Here is a 19,468-nt window from a genome sequence, read left to right as displayed (position 1 = left end):
CCTCACAGGGGCAACTGCGTTCAGCTCCTTTGACACCACCGTGACCTGTGGGTCTAGCAAGAATTTGCTGTGGCCCGCGCTGGGCCGGGTGCTGAGACCAAGGTCAGCAGAGGCGGGGAGCCAGGCTGTTCTGGACCATCGGGTGGGCGCTAAGAACGGCGGGTGGCCCAGCCCTAGGTCCAGGAAGAACGTGACCGTGGGGTGGCCAGAGAGCACTGCACCACCCACCTGCTGCTGCTTGGTTTGGGCCGGTTTATAGTCTCTGCTGGGGACCAGGGTCAGGCCCCAGCCCTCCCATTGCTCATCAGTCACTGCAGGGACACAGGTGAGGGGGCACATCCCTGGGACGCCGTGTCTGACAGCCTGTCTCTGTCACCGCACCCTCCTAAATCCTGCCCCGTTTTACTGATGGGAAAACCAAGGCTCCAAGTGGTTAAGCGCCACAGATCACTGGGCTGGTGATGCAACCGCCTTCCACCAAGAACAGCGGCTGCCCCCATTGCCCCTCATGGGTCACTGCTGACACCGTCGGGGCCCTAAGTGGGTGCGCGGCCACGGGGTGCCACGGGGGAGTCTTGGAGAGTACCCGAAGTTGGAAACATTGAGGGTTGCTAGCCATTCTGGAAGAAAGAGGGGTGGGTGCTGGGGAGGCGGGAGCAGATGTGTGGGACCCAGGTGTGATGGTGCAGCCGTCCCCGCGGGTGGCTTTGACCAGAAAGGTTCGGGAAAGGAGGGCCCTGGGTGGGTTTTGTGCAGTGCGCACGCCGCCCGCTGCTGCAGGCACAGCAAAGGGACCCTCCGGGAAGCCCTGGGCGCCCGCGACCGTAGCTGGGGAAGGAGCAGAAAAGCAGGGCAGGGCTCCCCTGGGACGTGGGGTGGGGGCCGGAGCCCCAGCCTCTGTGCTTACCCAGAGCCTCGGGCCCCCGGCTTGATGCAGGAGGAGGCTCCAACACGTAGCTTGTGCCACTATAAACCACACGGGGTCTAATCCAAACCATACCCGGCCCCACGCAACCCCTCAGACTGTGCCAGTCACCTCCCTGCCCCCTCTCTCCATTCACTGTGTGCAAGGCACCCTGGCCTTCGTTCAGTCGCTGGGCTCTGCTAGGCTCCATCCTGCCGGAGGGCCTTTGCGCGGGCTGTGCTTCCTGCTTGCAGCCCTCCGCCTGCCGATCTCCTTGCCCTGCGTGCTCCGCGCTCTCGGTCCCTGTGTGGTTTTCCGCTCTGGCGAGTTCTTGGCCGCTCTAGCTAGAGCCGTACCCTCGCTCTCAACCACACCACTGTGCGCAGTTGGCTGACAGCTCACTTCTGGTTTGTCCCTTCGTACTAACGTGTGTGCAATTGCGAGGGGATGGGCATCTGCATGCGCACACGCTTCCCTCTCTTGAGGGGTATGTAGCACTTGCAGCAGCGGACGCCCCGTGGATCAGGAATACGAGCATCGCCTTGTAGACCACGGGTACCCGCGTATGATGGGATCCCCCGGAAGTAAGTGGTCCCCATCCTCACTGAGGAGAGACTCACTTCAGAATGTTTTTAGTGGTTTTTTTTAATACAAGAATTATATACTCATTACAGTAAAATTAAAAATATAGATAAGCTGGGGCACCTGGGTGGCTGAGTGGTTGAGGGTCTCCCTGTGGCTCAGGTCGTGATCCCGGGGTCCTGGGATCGAGTTCTGCGTCGGGCTCCCCCCAGGGAGCCTGCTTCGCCCTCTGCTTGTGTCTCTGACTCTCTGTGTGTATTTCATTAATAAATAAAATCTTAAAAAATATATAGAGAGATATAGGTAAGCCAGAGCAAGAGTGTAAAAACCAATCCCAGTCCCATGGCTACCATTTCAGCGCATAGCATACTCTTCTAGAATAAAACTCAAAAACCCCAGGCGAGGTCAACCGGCCCCCAGGGACCCCCTGACCTTTGGCTGCGCCCCCCCCAAGCCTCACCAGCTCCCCTCCATCTGGCTCCTCACACCTGCCTGGTCCTTTGTTTCCCTGTGTGCTGCATGTGGCTCAGGCCTTGTCATCCTAGATGTCACCTCCTTCGGCCTGGCCCTCGCGCCTCAGTCAGTCTCCATCTCTATGCCCGCTCTCTGCTCGCCATCTCCCCCGGATGGGTGTCGCTCTTGGGTGAGTGTGATCACACCCATGCAAATTACCTGTCCCCCTTCTGCAGTCAGGCCTCCCCCTCCACCCAGCACCTCCCAGAGTTGGCCATGTGGAATTTGCTTATTAGCCCAACCTTGGAAGGGAGCAAGCGGTGATAAATTCATAGAGGTGCGGGGTGTGGGGGGGACTGCTGCACCAAAGGGTGCGCATCTCTCCACGCTTTTGACATTTCGATACCAGTTGTGTTCAGGGAAGAGGAATTTGCACCCCTACCTCACCCGCACATTTGTGTGCACATGTGTGGATGCCTTCGCCAGTTCACAAGCCACAGGTCCTGTATTCCCATTGATTTGAGCTACATTTCTTTGATTACTTGAGATTGGCCATGTTCTATCTCCTTGTCCCCCTTCTCCCCCTTCTTGTGAATTGCCTGTTCTTCTTTGAATCTTTTTTTTTTTTAAAGATTTTATTTATTTATTCATGAGAGACAGAGAGAGAAGCAGATTTACAGGCAGAGGGAGAAGCAGGCTCCCTGGGGGGAGCCCAATGCAGGGCTCGATCCTAGGACCCCTGGGTCACAACCTGAGCCAAAGGCAGACTCTCAACCACTGAGCCACCAGGTGTCCCCTCCTTTGAATTTCAGGTTGCTTATCTTATTGATTCAAAAGAGTTCTTGATATATGAAAGATCCTAACCCATTGTTATCTGTCTCACAAATACTTGTGGCTTTTTTTCTAGTCATTTGCTTGCACCTCACACCATATATCCTCTAGCCGTCCATTGCTGGGGGCCGCCTCATTTGAGGAAGGGGGGTCCTTGGGTTTTCTGCCCCCGAGCCCCAAGTCTGGAGGGCACGACATTGTAGAGGCAGGCAGGGAGGGCTTAGAGGTGTTGGAGTGGACAGGCAGGACCACTGTGGTCTCAGAGAGATGCGTGGGCGCTTGAGAGCTGGCTGTGACCCCGGCTCTCCCACACCGGTGGTGGTATCCTGGGTGAAGCATTTGTGGGTGAAGATGCTGAGGAGGTGGTCTTACTGGGGGGAGGGCAATAAGTCACCTGCAGCCTCGGACGAGAGGCGAGAGCTGGCTTCCTGAGAAGTGCCTCCTCTATCCTCACCATGCCTTCGCTGCAGCGGCCTCGCTCAGGAGACCCCTGGACACCCACCGTGTGCAAACGGGGCTCCAGCCTGAGGACGTCCAAGCGGCTCAGTGGCTCCAGGTCCGGTGGAGCCGAAACTCACTTTCTCTGGACAGACCGACCTCACCTGCCTTTTGTCACCTGCTGGTGGGGAGAGAGGCCTAGGCGAAATGGATGGAGGTCCCTCCTAGCCTGACTCGCTTGGGCTCTGTCACCCTGGCCGGGGTAGGGTGTGGGGGACCAGGAACCCGTCCCCGGCTGTCTCACCCACCGTTTGGGTCTCGGCCTCAGGGTGGACTGGGCGAGGGCTGGTGTCCCTTGTGTGTCACCCCCACTGCCCCACCTTCCCAAGCCTGACAGCCCAAAAGCAGAGAGGCCAGGGTGCTGCTCAGAGCAAGAGCTTGGCTAGCTCCCCGCCCCGCTCCAAGGGAGGCGCCAGATGCAGCGCCCCGAGCTCTGACGGGGGGATGCCGGGCCCCGCCTGCCATATGCTCGGGGATGAGCTTCGATCCGGCGAGCAGGCCTGCCCAGCAGGATTCTTGGCACCTGGGTCGCAGGAGGGCAGACCAGAGGGGTGAGCTACCCAAGGTGGTGGGAGAGGAGGGAGCAGCTCGGCCGCTGGGATTGGGCCTGCAGGGGCCCCCTCTCGGCTCTTGGCTGTGGCTGGGCCGGGGGAGCAGGTGGGTGGAATGAAAGGGAGGTCGGCTGCTCCCAGGAGGGGCCAGGATGCCAGCCAGCCAGGATGGGCCTGCTGCGAGCCGCAGATGGCAGCCTCCCGGTCTCGGCGCCTCTCCCTGGTCCCCGTGTCCCTCCCTGGCAGCTCCCGTCTTTGCGGGGAGGAGGATGGGAGCGGCGGGTGACCCTGGAGCGGGGTGTCCCCTGAGAGAGTGGACCTTCTGGCTCACCCCTCGCTCACTCCTGGGGGGACAGGGCACGGCCAGCGGTCCAGGGAGGCTGGGACCCCACGTCGGGCCCGATTGGTGAATGGGATCTGCAGGGCCTGTGTGTCCGTGAGCTCATGTGGGTGTTTTTGTCAGGGTTGAACCATGGGACACTGCTCTTTTTAAAAAAATCGTTCTTAAGTTTAAGTTGAAAAGGGATTGATTTTAGATACTTTCACATGGTCCCTCTCACCAGTTTCCACCTTTTCCTGTTTCCGCCCAGATCAAGTGGCCCTGGATTCAGGGATTTCTGAAGATTATTATATCTCTTCTTCACTCAGACTCACGATCATTTACATTTTCCTAAAAAGTCATGCATTTCATTGAGTGCCCAAGCTTTCGGCCTAAAGCCACATACAGTAGTAGCCTCATAATTCATAAAATGTGCTTTCGACCATGATTATCTTCCCTTCCTTGTGACTTCATGTGTGTCTGATTTCTCTCTCATGTTCATAATTAGACACGACTGTATTTTGTCTGTTTTGGTTTTTTTGTTTGTTTGTTTGGTTGTTTGCATTTTTCATGTGTGGTTTTTAAATTTTTTTGAATTAATTAATTTATTTTTAAAGATTTTCTTTATTCATAAGACACAGAGAGAGGCAGAGACACAGGCAGAGGGAGAAGCAGGCCCCCTGTGGGGAGCCCGATGAGGGACTTGTTCCCAGGACCCCGGGTCACGCCCTGAGCCAAAGGCAGACACTCAACCACTGAGCCACCCAGGCGCCCCTGTGTGTGATTTTTTAAAAAGAGTATTGGTATGGGGCCTTTCCTGAGAATCAGTTCTTGGAGGTATTGACAACTGGTGAATATTTTCCAGGGTCCCACACTATTAGTTTCTACTTCTGTTAGTCTTCCTCTGGCTTTCTTCGGAGTTTATTTTGCTCATTTTCTAACTTCTAGAGTCGAGTACATATCTTTTCATTCTTTTCTGTTTAACAATAAATCCTATTTCTTTTTTTTTTTTTTTTAAGATTTTATTTACTTATTCATCAGGGACACAGAGAAAGAGAGAGAGAGGCAGAGAGAGAAGCAGGCTCCATGCAAGGAGCCCGACGCGGGACTCGATCCCGGGTCTCCAGGATCACACCCTGGGCCGAGGGTGGCACTAAACTACTGAGCCACCCAGGCTGCCCAGTAAATCCTATTTCTTACATTGAGGTCAGGAGATGCGGCCCGTGTGCTTCCAGCTCCTTTGGGATTAATTTAGCATCCTTTTACTGCTCAGGTTACTGTCTGTTCCTTTTTATGTTCCTAACACTTTTTTTCTTAATATATTTCAATAAGATGTTATTCCATGTAAAATATTCTCTTTTTTCATTAATAGGTGAACTTCTTTGTTTGCTAGTGATGAACTTACTATAACATCTTTAAAGAAGCTAACTTCTTTCAAAGTTGTGAGCTTTAAAAACAAATTGCTTCATTTAGTTATGTTCCTTTGAAATGATTTAATAATTTTTAATCCATTTATCAGTAGAGGGGTTGAATCTGTTTACAGGCATTGTTTTGTTTTTAGATGGTTGCTCTACTGTACTCTTGATTGGTCTCATTTGCTTTTTATATAATCCACTTTCTCTATTTTTCTTTTTTTTTTTTTTTACATATTACCTATAATCTGAAAGTTTTTTAAACCAATCTCTATACTCAACTTGATGCTCAGACTCACAACCCTAAGGTCAAGAGTCTCATACTCTACCCACTGCACCAGCCAGGCACCCCCATATTACTTATAATTTATTTCCCATCTTCTTTAGTGCTTTGTGGTTGCCTTTGAGTTTTTCAAAAGCACTATTTGATCTAATAGCTCTTATTTGTCAGAGTCAAGCAGGAAAGAGCATATCTTACATTCTACCTGCTTAAGACTCATTCTTCTGCTTAGTTTTTGTTAATATGATATCTAAGTTTCAGACTACATTTTAGAGTTATTTATACTTATATATATTGATACTTACACACTGACATTTCCTTTCAAATATTTAAAAGTTATTTTGAGGGATGCCTGGGTGGTTCGGCGGTTAAGTGTCTGCCTTCGGCTCAGGGTGTGATCCTGGAGTCCCGGGATCGAGTCCCACATTGGACTCCTGCATGGAGCCTGCTTCTCCCTCTGCCTATGTCTCTGCCTTTCTCTCTCTGTGTCTCTCATGAATAAATAAATAAAATCTTTAAAAAAAAAGTTGTTTTGATATTTGCCTTCAGTTTTACGTATTTTATTTATTTGAGAGAGAGAGAAAGAGAGCATAAACAGGGGGCAGGGCAGAGGGAGAAGCAGGTTCCCCACTGAGCAGGGAGCCTGATATAGGGCTCAATCCCAGCACCCTTGAATCATAACCTGAGCTAAAGGCAGATGCTTAACCAGCTGAGCCACCCAGGCACCCTTGCATTCGATTTTAGGACCAAATATGAAATCTCCACATTTGCAGATTTCAGAGCCAATCACTAGCACATTCGTATTGTACAATCTCCACAAGACTTTTCCCTCTTAAACTCTTACTTTTGATTCATTTCATGGTTGGTTGGAAAACATTTTCAAGTATCTCTCTCAAAAAAGGGTACACGATTGGAATATTGTCTGCAGCCTTGCACGCTGGAGAATGCCATCTGCTCATGGTGGCCTACACACATATGAGACAGTCTTGCTGGGTATAAAATTCTTAGATCACAGACTTCCCTCCGCAAGACCTATGGGCATCACTCCATGGTCATCTGGCTGGCTTCTTGTTGTTGATTTTTAATCCATATATAATTTTCCCTCATCCTGGTATATCATATGTTGTACAGAGACATGTCTGGGTGTTTTTGGTCTCCTTAATATTTTTCCAAAAAGTCAGTGAGTCTTCTTGTGCACATGTAGGTCTGCCTTTAGCTCAGGATTCTGATCTTTGATCCTTGTTTCTATTCCACTTGGCTTCTGCTGCATTCTCTCCCCATTATATGTCCCCCTGCATGTTCTCTCTCATATCCTTACCATCCTCTCCTTCATGATTTCCGCATCTTTATCTTTTTCCTCTAGAATTTTTGAGGGCTTCCCCAGTTTATTCTCTGTGTGTCTGAATCAAGTTTCTCCAGCATCATTTCTCTTTGCTGCTTCCAAAGTGAGTCTTAATTGTGCTACTGCGTTTTTAGGTTTTGGTTTTTCTGGCTCTTCTTTCTCTTCTGTGTCATGCTCTTTGTATGATCATATGGCGTCTTCAACACACCCTAGTCTTTCCTTATGGCTTTCTTCTCCGATTTCACAGAGGCTACGTCTTTTTTGGGTTTTTTGTAGTCTGCCATGCTCATTCAGTTGTACGCTATCCATGGCTGTTTTTGAGCCATGGCGATAAAGTTTGAATACTTGGGATCGAGACCGTATGGCCTACAAAGCCTAAAATATTTACTGTTTGACATTTGAAGAAAAAAAACCTTATAGATCCTGCTACTAGCACAACAGCTGGATTCCCATCTTAGCTCCAAGCTGGATAGCAGGGGAATTGATGCAGCTCTGTCCCTACTGCCTCGTTCCTACCAGTATTTTCCCTTTGATTCACTTTGCTCTGTGGAAATGTGTCCTTCCATCTGCACTGCCTGATTTCTTCATTCTCTACGCCAATAATTTTGATAAAAATGCAAGTTCAGATATGCAAACACTGTCCTTCTGGGCCCTGCCTTTCCCTCAGATCCCCCTCCCTGGAGGAGGGCACCACCACCAAGGCCCCTGCCTGCTTCCTACCCATTTGTTTCCTGGCTGTTGTCTCTGTGTCATCTCCTTTTTCAAATCTTTCTGTTCATCAGACAAAAGGCTGTGTCTTGAGGTAAAACCTGGGACAGGTTTTGCTTGTTTCACCACCATCTGCCTTTAATTAATAAAGATTGCTCCCAGATTCCAACATTGGGTCATCTATCAGTTTAGTTTTTGGCATTCGTGTGAATTTTCATTTTTCTCATTGTCTTTACAGCTATTTTGGAACAAAACAAGGAGAGGCTCCATGGGTGACTGCCAAGTAGATATGCCATTTTGAAGGAGTCAGAACTGCAGTCAAAAGCTGTGGTTTGCCCATCTCAAAGCAGTCTCTGTAGCTTTGTGTGTTTTTGATAAAAGAAGAAAATGCAGGAACATTTTCCCTGTCCAGGGACCACTTGTCCGATGACCTCAGTTCTCTGGAATATACCCAAAACAAAGAGTCCACAAGCACAGCCAGATAGCTGCCACAGTGTCCATGTTCTGGATGTTATTCACTTTACCCAAAGGAGAGCATTTCAGGCTCCCTCGTTCCAAGCCGATTTACCCGTGTTTTATATACAGTTCTAACAACCTTGGTCTCTGTTTTCGTAACTTACAACCGATCGATCAGTCAGCGAATATGCAGGGGGGTAGGGGGTAGTTTTACAACAACAAGCTCGGACCGCCTGGGTGGCTCAGGGGTTGAGTATCTGCCTTTGGCTCAGGGCGTGATCCCGGGGTCCTGGGATTGAGTCCCACATCGGGCTCCCCTCAGGGAGCCTGCTTCTCCCTCTGCCTGTGTCTCTGCCTCTCTCTGTGTGTCTCTCATGAATAGATAAATAAAATCTTAAAAAAAAAAAAAACTTATTCTTACAACAATGAGCTCACTGACCCAAGAAGTATTTCCAAGGGATGGAAAGGAAAAATATAGGAAGGATCCCCCATCCCCTGCACCCCACATACAACTGTAAATGCTCAAAGGTGGTGCCGTTTCCTGGAGGAACAGGCAGCTTGGGTTCCCTCTCTGAACACCCTCCAGTTTGGGTCAACGAGCACCTCTCAGCCTTTCCTCTGTCTGCCTGGGTGCCCTATGCACCCTGGCCCCTCCTGGCTATGGTTGGTTGAGATGGTGGCCCCTGGGACCCTGGCTGGGGAACTCTGCCCCCTGCACCAGTGATCAGAAGGTCTTGGGGGTGGGTGGGTCCCAGACAGCAGTGTTTTTTAAAGCTTCTGGGTAATTCCACCGTGTGGCTGGGCTGGGAACCAGGGCGTGGGGAGCAGGGGCTGTGCAGCCAGCCTGCCTCATCTCTGAACTGGGGCTCATTGGCAGGGCCGACAGTGTGCCACCTGCCTTGTCAGGACTGTCCAGGGGCTGTCATCGAGGTGCAGGCTCTTGATATTCACAGGGACGCCGGAGGCTGGTCAACTGGGGTCTGATTGGGCAGGGAATAGATGCCACACGTGCTAGGACGACTTCTGCCCCAGGTGGATACTTGGTTCTGGAAGGAAGAGCTGTAGATGTGACCAGGAGGGGAGGTGGTAAGAGCTGAAGGTGCTGGGGGAGGTTGTCTCAGGGCTCTACCACCGTGCCTGCAGCCCCACAGTGTGTGGCTTGCATCTGTGGCAGGTGTTCTAGAACCTTCCAGAACCCTGGGGTCTGGCTTTCGGGTGGGACTAGCCGTGCCTTCATCACAGGGTGCTGTGTACTTCAGGGCCCAGACAGAGGGGCCTGCAGAGGCGACAGGGCGTAGGTGATTTCCTGCCGACCGGAATGCAAGCCCTGACGCGGCCAACGGCTTTTGACTTTCGTAAAAAAAAGTAAAATAACAAGAAAGCGAGTTGAGAGGGGGCCCAAGGCTGTCCCGGGAATCACGTCACCCAGCACTACTCGCATTCCAATTAGCTTCCCTCAGTGGAGAGAGCCGAGAGGGATCGCAGCCAGCCCGCTCAGGACCACAAGGACTTACGCAGAACCTGGATTCGGCGGTGGCTTTGCTGGGGATGTCATCTGTCCCTGAGCTGCGGGGACGTGGCCAGGAGCAACCGTTTCCAGGGGTCAGCCTGGTGCTGGTGCCACTGGTGTGTGTGCACAGGCCTCCACCATCTCGCACTGACCCCCCGGGCTCTGGCTACAGTCTCTGGGCGACCCTGGCCCTGCATCCTGAGTGGTGCCTCCCTGGGTCACCACCCAGCAACCAGCCAGCTAGCACGAAGGATCAGCATGGTAGCCCCTGGTGTCCCTGGCAGGGCATCTGGGTGGGTGGGTGGGCCCAAGGCTCAGACCACAGGGCATCTGGAAGGGGGGCTGCTTATTCCCCCATTTCCTGAGACCAGCTCCCAACTGGGTGCCCCAGGAAGCTGGTGCAAGAGGCAGGGAAGGGGTGGGGGCTCCGGGCCGTGGCCGCCAGGGCAGGGGGATAGAGCTGTTTTGATTTTAACTGAGGCAGCAGTCAGTGAATCACAGGACCTAGAAGGAGGCCCTCTGAATAGTCTCTGCATCCCTGGGCGGGAGATCTCTGAATAGTCTCTGTGTCTCTAAGCCATGGGGGGTGGGGGGCTGCTGTGAGGCCCGACTTGTTTCCCTGGCTTTGCCCTGTGCTCCACACGAGTCATTCCTTCCGCGCACCTTGACTTGGCGAGCCCCTCTGCAGAGTGAGAGATTGCACCTACCCCTGGGGCAGTCACCCCTGTGTGTGTGTGTGTGTGTGTGTGTGTGTGTGTGTGTGACCTGTCTAGTCTGTTACCAGGATGCCCTCCCAGCTCACGTCCACTGCCCGGTGCTGTCATTGCTCCTAGAATATCCTGGACCCTCCATAGCCCCCGGTCCTCCCCTGCCACTCCCCACCCCCGGCGGTCTGGGCGTTGCTGGAACACAGGGTGCTCCTCATCCCCTGCTCAGAGCTTAGCTCCCTGCTCACATTTAAGATGAGGCATTGGTGGCGTTCGCTGAGACGCACGCGCCAGGGCATAACCGAGGGTGCGGGCGTCATGGCATCTTACATCTGAGTGCAGCGCCCAGCCTGGCCGCCAGCTCCCCGGATGCTGTGAGCAGGTGGGCTCAGTTCTCTTAACTGCGGGTTGGGAAGGTCCCCCCACATCAGAGAGCGGTGGTGAGAATTGAGTGAGGCCCGGCACATCGGTGCCCAGCGCGGTGGTGCGGGGCGGGCCCGAGTCATTCCTTGGCCTCTGCGCTAGGCTGGCTGGGGGGCTAAGGGTGTCCCCCCACGGATCTAGCAAAGCAATCACATCACCTTGTCCGAGGAGTGGGAAGGGCCGGTGGGGAGACGGCCTGGCAGGGCCGATGTTGGAGGTTTGCTTTGGTGGGTGGATGGAGGCCGCCTCCCGGAGAAGCAGGCCCGATGCCTGGCTGCCCCAGGGCCCTGAGCTCTCCGCCCGACTAGACTCGGGCTCCGGGCAGCCCCCCGACGTGATCCCTGGCGGCCGGACGCAGGCCCCGCAGCCCTGCCTCTCAGCAGTTGGGCCCATTAGAACTGAACTCTTCTTCATGGGGCATTCTATTTGCACACTCCAGTAGAGTGGACACCAAAGGGGTTTTCTAATGCTTCATGGGCTGCTAATTTCCTCCGTGACCTCTTTTGTTGGGGTCTGACCCCAGCCAGAGGCTCCGCGCCGTGAAAGCCAGCGCCTGACACAGACCTAGGGCACGGGGTGACAATGAGGCCTCTATCGCCTTTAATCAGGCTCCGGTTGTGTCTTAAGAATGGGGTGGGGGGAGTTTGTGTGGTGCTCAGAAGCCTTGGGTGGCACAATACGGGAGCCCCCAGCGTGCCCCACGGAGGCCAAGGGGGCTCCAGTTGGCGGCTGAAGGACTCGGCAGGCCACAGGGGGGTGGGCCGGGCGGGGGCCCCTTTGTCCCAAGCGCCTCTTTAGAAGGCCAGGCCTGCCCTGAATGGCCGCCCGCCTGGCCCATGGGTATCACAGGCCTCTGGGGATCTGGGGGGGCGGCCCCCCAGCCTATTCATCGCCAGTCTAATTAGGTTTTGTCTGTGTTCTCCGTCCCCTGCAGACTGTGATTCCTACTGCAAGGCTTCCAAAGGAAAGCTGAAGATTAACATGAAAAAGTATTGCAGGAAGGACTATGGTGAGTGCCAGTCCCCTTGTCTGGCGGGCCGGCGGGGCCACGTGACTGGCCAGGAGCTGGGCGCAGGGCGCAGGTGGCCCTGGCTACATGCGGGCCATGGAGTCTCTGGGACGGGACAGGGCCCAGGCTGGCGGGATCCCACACCCGAGGAACTTGTCAGCTCTTGCACCACGGCCCTCAGAGGCAAGGGGTCGTGAGGGGCCACAGGGGTGTGAGGGTTGGGTTCTTCCCCTCCACCTCCACTTACCCTACCCCATCCCACCCCTGCCCGGGCAGGGTGGAGAATCTGGCATCCAGGCCAGTGGGGCTCCTCTGGCGGCTGGGATTCCCTGCCTGGCCTCCAGCCTTCAGTTTACCCCGGGTGGGGGGCTGTGGCCTCAGAACTCGTCACTTTACCTGTCTGGTCTCGGGTGCCCTCAAAGTACTGTGGGCTTTCAACTCGAGTGTTGCTCAGAGTGGGGCCCTCCAGGCCTCAGGAAAGGGGGCGGAGGGTCCGTGGGTTTAAAACTCCTATTCTGGAAGCCACCTCCTTCCAAAGATTGACTCCGCAGAGGGGTAAGTCTGTGTTTTAAATGGTTCGCTGAAGTTTGAACACAGCTTGCTGGGCTGGGGGTGGGGGGGGCCCTTGAGGGTATTTTGCAGCCGGGACCTGTGGGGCTGACAGCTCTGTCCCTTGAGCCATCAGGCCCCCTTCCCTGGGAAGGGCTGACCCGGCTCTGCGCTCCCTCTGTCCCCATCCTCCCTGCACCCCTCTGCCAGGCCGCCCCTGCCCGCCTTCTGTAGGCACCTGCCGAGAAGCTCCTCGGGCCGGCCCACCCTGGGGGACCTAAGGAGCCAGCTTTGTGGCTTCTGATCCCTGAGAATTTCTGGGTAGCCTGGAGGCCCAGGCCAGCCAGACACCACGTGATGGGGGGGCGGTCTGGGGACCTGCAGGAGGAGGGGAGCCCCTTGAGGTCCCGGTGCACAGGTGTGCAGAGAGTGGGGGGCACTGCAGAGCTGGCCCAGCAAAGAGAAGTCCCCAGAGGATCTGCTGGCAGAGCCGGGGAGGGCCCCCCATGCAGAGATGCGGGCGTCCACGTGGGCAGCCGAGGCCCCTGTCACCCGGCCAGGAGGTCGCTGCCGCAGCCTGGATGCAGGCCCAGGGGCCCTGAACCTGGGCCTGGCGCCTCCCACCTCCTAACCTATGGGTCCTGCTGATTTGGGTGGAGGGCTGGGCCTTCCTCTTTCTGGCCACCGACCGTCCCCTCTGCAGCTGACCCCAGAGACAGATCCCTCACCCGAGGCCTTGGCGGGCCTGTGTACCCCACACCACTCTGGCCTCTCTCTGCTGCCCGGCTTTCCATTCTGCCCTGGTCACATTCCTCCTCCAGGACCTGGGGCGCCTCCGTTGCTTTTCTGAGCCTTGGATCCCCTGTGTGCAGCATGGATCGTGTCTGCAAGCTGGAAGTAGCCAGCATGGGGCCAGGTGCCCGCCGGGGGTGCTCCCAGGGAGGAACCACCTCTGCTGGTCCAGAGGTATCAGGGCGGGAAGGGAGGGAGGAAGAAGTGGAGCTGGGAGACAACCTTCGTCCATCCCTGCCTGACTCAGGGGCGTCCAGCAGCCCACCCTGCTGTCTCACCTGGGCTGGCCGTTGGAGCCAAACGTGGGTTGTGTTCTTTCCTAAGGCCAAGCTTTGGGACCTTTTGCATAACAGATGCATGAGGAGGCCTGAAGGAACCCAGAGCAATTTTGAGATCGTCTAAAACTTTCTCATTGTACACCGTGTGAGCGTGTGTGTGCACGGATACACACCCATGCGTGTGTACATGCACAGTATGCCTACCCCACCCTGGGGCCCAGAGCACACGCCCCCAGGCCGCCTGGCCTACCCCTCGATACAGCCAGAGCAACTGGCACCAGGCTTAGTGTGTCCACAAGTGGTCAGGCCGCTGGTGGGCCTGCTCCACAACCCCGTGGGGCCCTCGGCAAGTCCCCCAAAGCCCCTTTCAAGTGTTTGCATCCGGGGCAATGCAGAAACTTCTGAGTCCCATGGGAGTGCGGTTTGAAGGTAAAGGGAGTGCTGTCTCTAAGCCTTGGTGACGGCCATGGGGAGAGGCCCCTCGTAGGGTCCCATCCCCCCAGCCCCGAGCTGCCTGCCTCTGTTGGGGTCTTCCACAGGGACATCTGCTGCCCCTCCAACCTTTCTGAGGGACGAGGGCTCAGGCAAATAGGCCCGAGGGTCCTGTTGTGTTGGGGCCTGGGGTTCATGCATGAGGTGTCTACACAGGCCCAGAGAGCCAGGGTGCATAGAGGAGAGCCCTGCCCAGAACGTGACGGGGCCGGAGAAGAGCGGGTGTACTTGGAGCAGACACTTTGAGAGGGGCTGGAGGGGGGTTGGCCCGCAGCCCCTTTTCTGTTCTTAAATTGCAGAAAGGAAAAAGACTTTGCAAAAGTTACCGGAATAGTTCCCGTGTGCCACCTGGTTCTATCTGACTCGGCCCCACTTTGTTCCCTTGTCACTTCTTTTCACCCCTGTTGAATTCAGCTTCTCTGACTCCTGATGTTCTGGGGGACACCTGTCCCCCTTGGCTCCCTCCTGGCCCCCTACCAGCAGGCAGGAATACCCTCTTTTTGCCAAAGGGGGTGGACACCTCTTTATGAACTCAGAGGGGGTCCCACAGGCCCTCCCTGGGCTCTGCACCTGCTGTGCACCCGTCTCCCCTGCATCAGGCCCCTCTTTCTGGGGGTGCCGAGCGTGGGGCACAGCCTCTGGCTTCCTTCTGCCCTCAACTTCGGGCCTGATGGCCCTTCCCCTCCTGCCAGCACCTGACTCCTTCTGGATCCTCTGCGTGAAGCAGGTGTCACCAGCGGCTGGCTTCACATCCCTCGTGTCACAGGAGGGGACAAAGGCCCAGCTGTTGGGGGTGACTTGCCCACGGGGCCCATCCTCCCTCTCCGTCCGCGGCGGCCTGCCCTGGGTCTCTCATCTCACATCCTGTTTAGCCCCAAGGCTGAGAGGGGTGAGGAGATAGATGCCCGGCGTGGCCACCCAGCTCCTGCCCTGCACTTCCTGCCAGGCGCACTGCGCTGGCGCCCACAGTTCTATTGCTGCGCCCCACACGGGGAGCAGCAGATGCCAGACAGGAGTCGGGAGCCCCCTCGGGGAGCTGATGAGCTCGGAAACTCTTCCTGTCCTCCAAAGACCCTCGAGGGCTTCTGGTCCCTAGGACTTCTCCTGACTCTTTTGGGATCCCCTGAAAGTTGGGGAGCAGTTAGGGAGCTAAGGCCTGCTTAGCGACCGGCCAAGGGGACTGGGGACTGGGGACCGGACTTCGAGGGGCTGCATATTCTCCACGCTGACACCCTGCAGGGAGCCAATTAGAAATCCTGCTTCTTTCACTTGTAGCCAGTGCGCTGGATGTTCCAGAAGCTGCTAATTAGTACCTCGGGGTGGTGGCCCTTGCCAGGTGAAGAGCAGGCCCCAGGCACCCTTCTTCCTGCTGGGACGTGGCTCTGGGCCTCGGGGAGCTGGGCTGCGTGGGGTGGCCGCTCTGGCATGTTCCTGACGAGAGGGGGCCCAGGCAGAACCAGAGGCCTGGCGGGGGGGCTCGGGCCTGAGCCCGCCATGCTGCTCGCACCCAGTGTCCCCAGCGGGGAGGTGGCCCGTTCTGTTCCCATGTGCGGGGACGGGGTGCCGGGCCCACCGTCTGCAGGTGCAGCTCCTGATGTGCTACGGGGTTGTGGGCGGACCCACAACCATAGTGTCGTTAAGGCGCACACTATGTCCTCCTAGGTGAGGCCCAACCACTGCCCAGCCCCCCAGGCGCCATCTGCTCGGGGCAGGGGTGCGGGGCGACGCTGGGGTGTGCGGCCCCCAGCCCCGTGGCCCCTGGGCGATCCGGCCCGCAGCACAGTGACGGACGGCTGTGCTCAGAAGATTGTTCGCGTTACTGTCCAGGGTCTTAGCAACGTCCTCCTCGGGGCACCTCGCCTGGGGGGGCCTTCCTTGGGGTGACTGCCACTGGTGAGTGCGCACGCGCTGGTGTGCAAGTGTAGGTGTGATCGTGTGAGCAAGTGTGTGTTTGCTCGTGGATGTGAGTGCATGGGTGTGAGTGCAGGTATGTGTGCATGGGTGGGCTCCTGTGGATTTGCTTGTGTGATGTGCACACGTGTGTGGGTGTGCAAGTGTAGATGTGCTAGTGTGACAGTATTTGAGCACTGCATCTGTTCTTGTGAGTGTGTATATGCTAGTGTGTGTGCGCAGATGTGTGGTGTGCCTGTGTGTGCATGTGCTCATGTGGATGTGCATGTGTGAGTGCACATGTGAGTGTATGTGTGTGACGGCATTGTGGGTGTGCATGGGTGGGCTCTGTGAGTGTGCGTGTGTGTGCACATGTGATAATATGTGAGCGTATGTTACTGTGTGTGCAGGTGTGTGTATATACTAGTGTGTAGATTTGTGGGTGTGTGTGTGTGTGCGCACACGTGACTGTGGCAGTGTGTGTGGGTGTGCCTGTGTGGTGTATGAGGATGTGCGGGTGTGGGTATGCTCATGGGTGGGCACGTGTGTGTGACTGCATGAGTGTATGTGAGTGTGACCTGCATGTATGACCACGTGCGTTGGAGCAGGAGTGCTCATGTGACAGCTTGTGTGTGAGCAGGGGTGTGCCTGTGTGCGTGTTGCACATCTGTGTGCGTGCACGAGTTCATTGTGAAGTCTGCAACCCTCCCTGGAGTTGCCTGCCTGTCAGCCTGGGGAGTCAAGGCTATGAGGGTAACAGGGTGACACTGTGTCCCCAGGGTGCTTTGTTCCGGGAGGTTGCTGGGCTGAGGCCTGGGGAGGTTCAGGGGCTCTGCCCCTCCCTGCCCTGCCCTCCGGTCCAGGCTCCTGCCCACAGCCCTTGGGCCTCCCGTCCCCTCTGGTCCCCAAGCTCCCCCCCAGGCCCTGTCCCCACTCCCCTCCTCACCTTTGCACTCCCACCCCCCATCGCTGGCTCCTCCAGCACCTGCCATGTGCCCTGTCCTGGGTGCTGAGCTCACAGACCTGGAGGAGACGCAGGCTTAACCCTCAAGGACCTTGTGGTCGGGAGGGGGCAGACGGACACACAGGCGAGAGTGGGGACGCGGGGCAGAGACTGGTTCTCCAGGGAGGGGGTGGAGGGAGGGCTTCCTGGAGGCGGGGGCTCCGGTAGCCCATGCTCACAGGGCAAAGCAAGGCTCCCAGGTGGAGGGAGGAAGGCCTTGGGCGCAGAAGGAGAAGCAGGGGCCGGGTACAGGGGTGTGGGGGCCGGGGAGGCTGGGGAGAGGCCCGCGCAGGCCTCAGCAGCCACGGTCACATCTGTGTGCACAGACCCCCGGCGCCGCCTCCCCCCTCAGCCGGGCCTGCGCGGTGGCCCGAGGGGGGCCCGGGTGCTGCCTTCTCCCTGGGATCCGAAAGTGGGATCGGGGTGGGGGGTGGGGGGGGCGGAGACAGCTCACATTCTGAAAGGTGAGATCATCTCACTTTTGCCAGTTCTTGGAAAAATTATTCATTCCCAGAAATGTTTATTAGTCACCCCTTTTGTTGAAAGACATTTTGGCACCGCGGGATGGAAAAATCAAAATGCCTTTCACAGGATGATTTGTGTCAAGCCTTCCCCCTGAGATCCTGCAAGGAGCATTTCTGGGGTACCACTCAAGGGGGGGACTCTGCTGGCATCTGCGGGGAGAGACGGGGCTCGTTAGGGTGTGTGTGCACGTGCACGTGTCTGCGCTCCTGCTTTCTCAGGCCCCGATTCTCTTCAGCATGTCCCCATGTTCCCCGGAACCTCCTGGGGTGCCGGGAGCCCTCGAGGCACCCGCACTCCCGTCCCCTGGAATCCACACGGCACCTGCGATGGGGCTTTATTCCCCGCCCACCACAGGCTAAGACACAATAAGATAACGTGGCTCCCGGCCGACTCCCAAGCCCCAAGAGGCTTCTGCTCCCCCGATGCCTCCCAGGCCCCGAGCCCCTGGTGGCACATGGTGGGCACAGCGGGCCCTTAGAAGGCACAGGAACGGGTCCCCCCACACTGCCACCCCGGGACCCTTGACTCCCCGTTCCTGGTGAACCAGACACATCTCCTGGGGGAGCCAGCAGGAGTGGTCACCACGGTGTTGGGGTGACTCTTAGAGATGATAGAGCCAACGTGGGGGACGCTGTGGCCGGGACCGGGTGGGGGGTGCCGGCGGTGGGCCGATCATGACGAGGGGCGGGTATGGGGGTGACACCGGTGGTGTAGGGCCCGCCGAGCACGGTGGTGAGGACGGTGTGACCCGGCCTGGCGCTTGCCCCGCGCTCGTCCAGTGGCTCAGGCTGCAAATCGGATGCTCCCGCCGCAGGGATCTCGGGCCTCTCCCCTCCTGACACCCCCTCCCCTTCCTTTTCTTGACCTTGAGTTCAACAGCTGCTCCCCATCGAGGGGGGTCAAGCCCGCTGAGAGCAGAGAACCTGACAGGTTGCTTATGGACCCTGCGGGGGGACAAAGCACCTGAGTCCACCCCACGCTGCGATCGTGGAGCTTGGGTGTGGGTACGGATGTGCCCCATCCCTGGGGGCGGTTCCCCAAAGGGAGGGCTGCCTGGAGAGCCCGAAGCTGGTGGGTGCCGCCCCCCCCCCTCCGCCAGTCACCCTGTAGGGACTCCATCCCCACCCCAGCCACCCCTGCAGCCCCAGGGAGCGGGGCGCAGACCAGCCAGCAGCACGTGGCCTGGTGTTTCAGAGGCTCGCTGACCCTTCCCTGGAGGGGGCAGTCACTGGCCCCCTGGTGGGGGGGGTCCTCCGATTTCCCCCGGCCAGATGTGACCTCCCCTCCCCCCCACCCCACAGTGCCAGCCCCATATGGAGGCCAGATGTGGAGCTGGGTCCACGGCGAGTCAGGCTGAGGTCGCGGAGTACGGGTGACCACCAGGCTGGACGGGGAGTGCCCAGGGGCCCCCGGGACGGCTTGACAGGAAAGCTCTCCATCCTGCAGGGTGCTGCCCCGGCCGCCCGCCACCCTTCCTGACCCCGCAGACAGGGGAGCCCCAGAGCCTGTGCCTCTGGGCCGCTGGGGGGGTGGGAGGGGCGGCTCTGAGGGGCTGGGAAGGGGCTCGTCCCATTTGGCAGATGGGAACGGGAGGCTTGGAGGGGTGGGGGCAGGGACCTGTCCAAGGTGCCTGGGGAGCTGGGTACCTGGTGCTGGGGACCCAGGCTGCTTTGGCCACCATGGGCAGCTCTTGTCCTCTGTGCTCCCCGGGGGCCCAGCCCCAGCATCACAGAGCATTTCTGTCACAGCTCAGATGGGCATGTCCCCCTGCGGGGTGGTCTGGTGGGTCCTGCCCCTGCCCCTGCATTGGGATCAGAGCCCAGCACCCTGTTTCACTGTTCCTGGGGCTCCCGGCCCCATGCCTTGGCCAGGATGGGAGAGAGGGACACACGCACACCCCACCCCACCTCCGATGGTCCAGCCACCAGACCTGAGGGCACCACACTCTCCAGCT

General features: G+C 57.2%; 1 protein-coding gene across 1 annotated transcript in view; it reads left to right on the top strand.

Moving 5' to 3' along the window:
- The window catches only part of NTN1 (netrin 1), a 171,207-nt gene that overhangs the window by 144,680 nt on the left and 7,059 nt on the right, over window positions 1-19,468 (top strand). The window contains exon 6 of the mRNA XM_072821155.1: window positions 11,911-11,985. Within this exon, the coding sequence (XP_072677256.1) occupies window positions 11,911-11,985 (75 nt within the window). The remainder of the gene's footprint in view (window positions 1-11,910; window positions 11,986-19,468) is intronic.

Source organism: Canis lupus, chromosome 3, assembly GCF_048164855.1.
Source record: "Canis lupus baileyi chromosome 3, mCanLup2.hap1, whole genome shotgun sequence".
Lineage (NCBI taxonomy): Eukaryota > Metazoa > Chordata > Mammalia > Carnivora > Canidae > Canis > Canis lupus.
This window is presented reverse-complemented; position numbering and strand designations above follow the sequence as displayed.